The sequence below is a fragment of the Octopus bimaculoides genome, chromosome 4, assembly GCF_001194135.2.
Source record: "Octopus bimaculoides isolate UCB-OBI-ISO-001 chromosome 4, ASM119413v2, whole genome shotgun sequence".
NCBI lineage: Eukaryota > Metazoa > Mollusca > Cephalopoda > Octopoda > Octopodidae > Octopus > Octopus bimaculoides.
In genome coordinates, this window is record NC_068984.1 from 95,338,841 (window position 1) to 95,344,355 (window position 5,515).

The following is a 5,515-nucleotide window of genomic DNA, read 5'->3' on the forward strand; positions in this document are numbered from 1 at the left end:
ATATATATACGACAGGCTTCTTTCAGTTTCCGTCTACCAAATCCACTCACAAGGCTTTGGTTGGCCCGAGGCTATAGTAGAAGACACTTGCCCAAGGTGCCACGCAGTGGGACTGAACCCAGAACCATGTGGTTGGTAAGCAAGCTACTTACTACACAGCCACTCCTGCGCCTGTTGTCCATCATTATCTATATATGGGTTGAAGAAAGGAATCCCTACCCATACTGCTAATAGGTTGCAATGCTGGGGTACGATATTATTAAACTATGATTTTAAGATGGAGTATATATCATTTAAGAAATTAGGACATGCTGATTGTTTAGCAAAAAATGCTGACCCATTTGAAGACAGAACTCGTGAGCCTTGGTTGGCAGTCTGTCTAGGAGAAGGAACACACCAAGCCCCAAACCAGGGGAGCAAGGATCTTGCTGCCTTGGTGGACTACCTTGATAGAAATGGTGTCTCGATAAAAATAAGGTTGGTAGTAACCTAAAAACACATCTCATTTGTGAGTGAAAATGCCAAGGAAAATAAATGACGATAATAGTGTAAACAGGACTAGAACCAATGGTGAAGGTGTTGCACCTGGCAGGTGCTCCACTGCGCAGCAGGGTGGGCCCAGTCATAATCTAACAACTGCTAGCCATACTGGTCAAATTATGCAATGTGCTCGAAAACACAAGTGGTCTGTTGATATGAATCATAAGGCGATCCAGTACCATGAACAAGCCTTGCTAGACAAGAACAATAGCTAAAATAAAGCTGTCGGAAAATGATCATTAGAACTTTGGAACCAGCTTACTGAAACTGGAACTAGATTACTGAAAATGGACTCATGAATCAGATAAGAATAATGTGGAATAGAAGCTTTCTTAATGAGGCCCAGACTCAGACAATCAGGAAACACCTCTGTAATTGTGAGAATCTCGAGAAGAATAATGTAGGTGAAGATCAGTGAATGTGTAGGCAAGGTGAAGTTATAGTGGAGGAGAGACTGGCCAATCAATATAATGTAGAAAATCCTGAAATAAGAGAGGATATGACTGAGGAACAGAGAAACCTCAAGAAAAGACTTGAGGATTTAAGAATTAAACAACAGGGACCAAGCCGGTGAATCTAAGAAGCTTCGACTATAACAATGTGAAACGCGCGATCCAAAAAGTTGATGAGATTCTGAAAAAGATCTAATAGAAACAAGGGACTTGATCAGGTCTGCTTCAATTTTAGTAGGTGAACTGGTTGGAAAGAAAGAGAGGAAAGTAGACGGACAGAAAGAGCCATAGTGGAAGCGAAGAATTGAAGGCGATATTCTAACTTTACGTAAAGATCTGAGTTGCATAGAAGAGTGGTCAAAAGGGCAATGGAAAAATGGAAAAGAAAGTGCAAGGGCATATCTTGATGCGAGGTACCAAATAGAAAAGAAAAGGTTCAAAACTATAATTGAAACCTTAAAACAACGTGTGCAGGCTAAAACATTGAAGGTGCAGTGCTACACTGACTGCATATCACAGTTCCAGCAAAACCGGCTATTCTCAAACAACCAGAGACAGTTTTTTAAGGGCTTAGGAGGAACCACAGAAGATAATACAACTCCTGAAGCAGGAGAAACCTGCAAGAAGTTTTGCACAATCAGAGGTGAGTGGATTCATTCCGTGAGATCTGAACTCCATTACCCGGAGGCTCCACAACAGAACCATGTGTACATAACAACAGAAGATGTCTTTGCACAGATATTAAAACTGCCAAACTGGAAAGCAGCAAGACCAGACAGAATTCAAGGCTACTCGCTCAAGTGGTTTAGATCAATACACAAGAGAATTGTGTTGCGATTAAACAGAGTGGTACAGATCTGGAGTAGATGATAGAGGGAAGAACAACATTGTTAATGAAAGATCAGCCAAAGGGCAATGAGGTTGGCAGTTACTGACCCATTGCTTGTCTTAACCTCCTATGGAAAGTATTGACAGGTAAATATATACAGGGAAAATATATACATTCCTTGCGGAAAACAATCTTCTGCCAGTAGAACAAAAGGGATGCCAGAAAGGATCCAAAGGCATCAAGGACCACCTTGTGATAGACAAGGTTATAATGAAGAACTGTAAGTGGTACCAAAAAAACTTATGCATAGCCTGGATAGAATTCAAAAAGGCTTACGACATATTGCTGCACTCGTGGATTTTGGAAACACTTGACGTGTGGAATAGCTGAGAATATGTGTGCACTGATTAAGAACAGCATGGAAAACGTGTCTTTCCTGTAACAACTAGCACTTAGCCGAGGCAACAATCAAAAGAGGTATCTTCCAGGGAGACTCTTGTTCACCTTTGTTATTTGTTATAGCCTTGATCCTATTTTCTGTAGTCCTACGTAAATGTGCACTATGAGCTGAAAAAGAATGGACTTCGTCTCATCCACCTTCTCTTCATGGATGATTTAAAACTGTTTGCAAAAACAGAGCCTGAAATAGAAAGGCTGGTTGAGACTGTGCAAATGTGCAGCAAGGATAGAGGGATGGAATTCGGTATCTTGAAGTATGCGGTGCTTACTTTGAAGAGGAGGGAAAGAGTAAATTGTAGGGGCATAAAATTGCCAAACAGAGAGAGAATGGAAGACCTGGATGATGATGGGTACAAGTACCTTGGGATCTTGGAGCTGGACAATATCTTTCACAGAGAAATGAAAGACAAGGTCACCACTGCATATTTCAAGCGCCTCAAACTTCTCCTGAAATCGAAGCTCAACTCAAAGAACCTTGTGACTACCATCAACATATGGGCTGTTGCTGTAGTCCACTATAGTGCACCCATCCTGAGATGGACACAAGCAGAGATTGACCAACTTGATCGGACTACTCAAAAGACAATGACAATGCATGGTGCCCTCCGCCCTAGGGCAAATATACACAGACTCTACATGAAGAGAGGTAAAGGTGGAAGTGGGCTGATTAACATAAGGGAGTACATCAACAGTGAAAGAAGAAACATATTTGGTAAACAACAAAAAAGACCTGCTACAGTATGCTGCTAGTGCAGAAGGAGTTAACAAAAATGGACTTGAGAGTGCTCATGAATTCTGAACAAGAACAGCCAATGAGAGAGAAGAAACCCTACTCTGTATGGAATTACATGGGCAGTTTCACCGTGAAACCAATAAATTAAAAGACCAGGAAGCATCATGGAAGTGGCTCAAAAAAGGGTGACATAAAAAAGAATACTGAAAGCTTAATCATCACAGCCCAGAACCAGGCATTGAATACCAGTAAAAAAGAATATATACTACACAAGTGCATTGGATCTCTGCAGAATGTGTGAGAAGAGGGTCAGAAGCGTGACTCACATTGTTAGAGCTTGTGAAAGTTTTGCGCAGAAAGTACAAGTGTAGTCATGACAAAGTAGCCAAAAACCTCCACTGGCTACTATGCTGTAAGTATGGATATGAGGTTGTGGGTGCTTGGTACCAACATACACTGTAGCAGTGCCAGGAGATCAACATATAAATATAAAGCTGATAAATATAGAGACCAGAGAATGTGGCAGCTAATATAGAGACCTAAGATGTGGCAGCTATGCGAGTTGAACATAAAGGTTATCCCTATTGTCATTGGAGCATTGGGTTCAATACCACCCAATCTGAAGAAACATCTGAATACCTTAGAAATACCCTACAATCTAGATGTATTGCAAAAGTCGGCATTACTTGGAACTGCACGCATATTGCTTAAAGTACTGTCTGTCTGAGGTCCTAGTTGCGACTTGACAAACAGTACAAACCGCCAGTACACACAATATCTTCAATCAACAACCTCATGATATTGTATACTGTGCAACATCTATAATGATAATAATCCTTTCTACTATAGGCAGAAGGTCAGAAATTTCTGCAAAGGGGGCTAGTCAATTATATCAACTCCAATGTACAACTGGTACTTATTTCGTCGACATCCTCCCACAAGGATGAAAGACAAAGATGACCCTGGCAGAATTTGAACTCAAAACTTAAAGACAGACAAAATGCCACTAAGCATTTTGTCAGACAATAAAGTCCTGTATATCCAGAACTATCAACCAAGATGAACAGTAGTTAGAATATTTCATCTGAATTTTGTTTTTCAATAATAAATGTCATTGTACAACAAGATCTGACATGTATTGTATTTTTAATGAGCTTTCACTTTATCTTACTAATATTCCAAAAATTTTATGGAATAATACTATACTATCAGCATACACATTACTTAATGTACTTCAGAATGCTATAGCATGCTTATTGAAGTGATGTCACACCCACAAGAAGTGGAGTAGGTAAAAATCTCAATGTCAGTAGCACAGTATCTGTTGTTCCTCAACTAAAAGATATTTTTAAAATATCACCTTCTCTTGCAGATCTTCTTCAGAATTTGTCATCTTGATGGATGATGGCGGAGATGGAATTGGTGATGTGGATTGTAGAGGAGTATTCAGCAGTGAGCTTTTAGTTGCTACTGAGGAGGTGGTGGTGGTACTGCTACTGCTGGTCATTGCTGCAGTCACATAAGTACTGTGGGTTGAGATGAAATCAGTTCCAGATGTGGAAACACCAGTTGGTATCTGTAGTAGTGGCGGTGGTGGTGGAGGAGGAGGTGATGTGATTGGTACAGTGGTTCCACGACCCCATTTGAACCAAGAACTTACACCACTACCAATGCTTTTCTTCTTATCAACTTTCTTTGGCATGTAGTCCTTTGCAAGGGATTCAACTGTTGCCTGGAACACAGAGAAGATGATGAAAGTAACGAGAGTAATGGAAAAAAACTTTTTGGTAGCAAGATGGAGTTAATTAAAACATTAAATCAATATGGATTGAGTTAAGAGGTAGAATACCAGTAGGGTTGGTTGGGAAAATAAGTTATGGCTGAGTGGTTATGAGGTTTGATTCAAAATCATGTAATCCTCAGTTCAATCCCATTGTGCAGCAACTTGACTGCCTGCTACCATAGGTTCGGGTTGCTCAATATGTGCGTGTGTGTGCGTGTGTATATGTGTGTGTGTATATGTGTGTGTGTATATATCATTTTTAACATCTACTTTCCATGCTGGTATAGGTTAGACAGTTTGACTGGAACTGGTAAGCCGGAGGGCTGATATATATATATATATATATATGTATGTATATCATCATCATCATCGTTTAATGGACGATTTGACTGAGGACTGGTGAACCAGATGGCTACACCAGGCTCCAATCTGATCTAGCAGAGTTTCTACAGCTGGATGCCCTTCCTAACACCAACCACTCCAAGAGTGTAGTGGGTGCTTTTATGTGCCATCGGCACGAAGGCCAGTCAGGTGGTACTGGCGACGGCCACGCTCAAAATGGTATATTTTATGTGCCACCTGCACAGGAGCCAGTCCAGTGGCACTGGCAACGATCTCGCTCGAATGTCTTTACACGTACCACCGGCACGAGTGTCAGGAAGGCGACGCTGCGCACAGGTACCATCACGATTTCGCTTTCGCTTGCCCCGACATGTGTT

The 5,515-nt window shown here is 41.1% G+C and overlaps 1 protein-coding gene across 2 annotated transcripts in view; it reads right to left on the reverse strand.

Moving 5' to 3' along the window:
- LOC106867303 (phosphatidate phosphatase LPIN3) overlaps positions 1 to 5,515 on the reverse strand; it is a 137,213-nt gene that overhangs the window by 40,517 nt on the left and 91,181 nt on the right. For both annotated transcript variants that reach the window (XM_052967291.1, XM_014912142.2), the window contains one exon: positions 4,374 to 4,745. In XM_052967291.1, the coding sequence (XP_052823251.1) occupies positions 4,374 to 4,745 (372 nt within the window). The remainder of the gene's footprint in view (positions 1 to 4,373; positions 4,746 to 5,515) is intronic.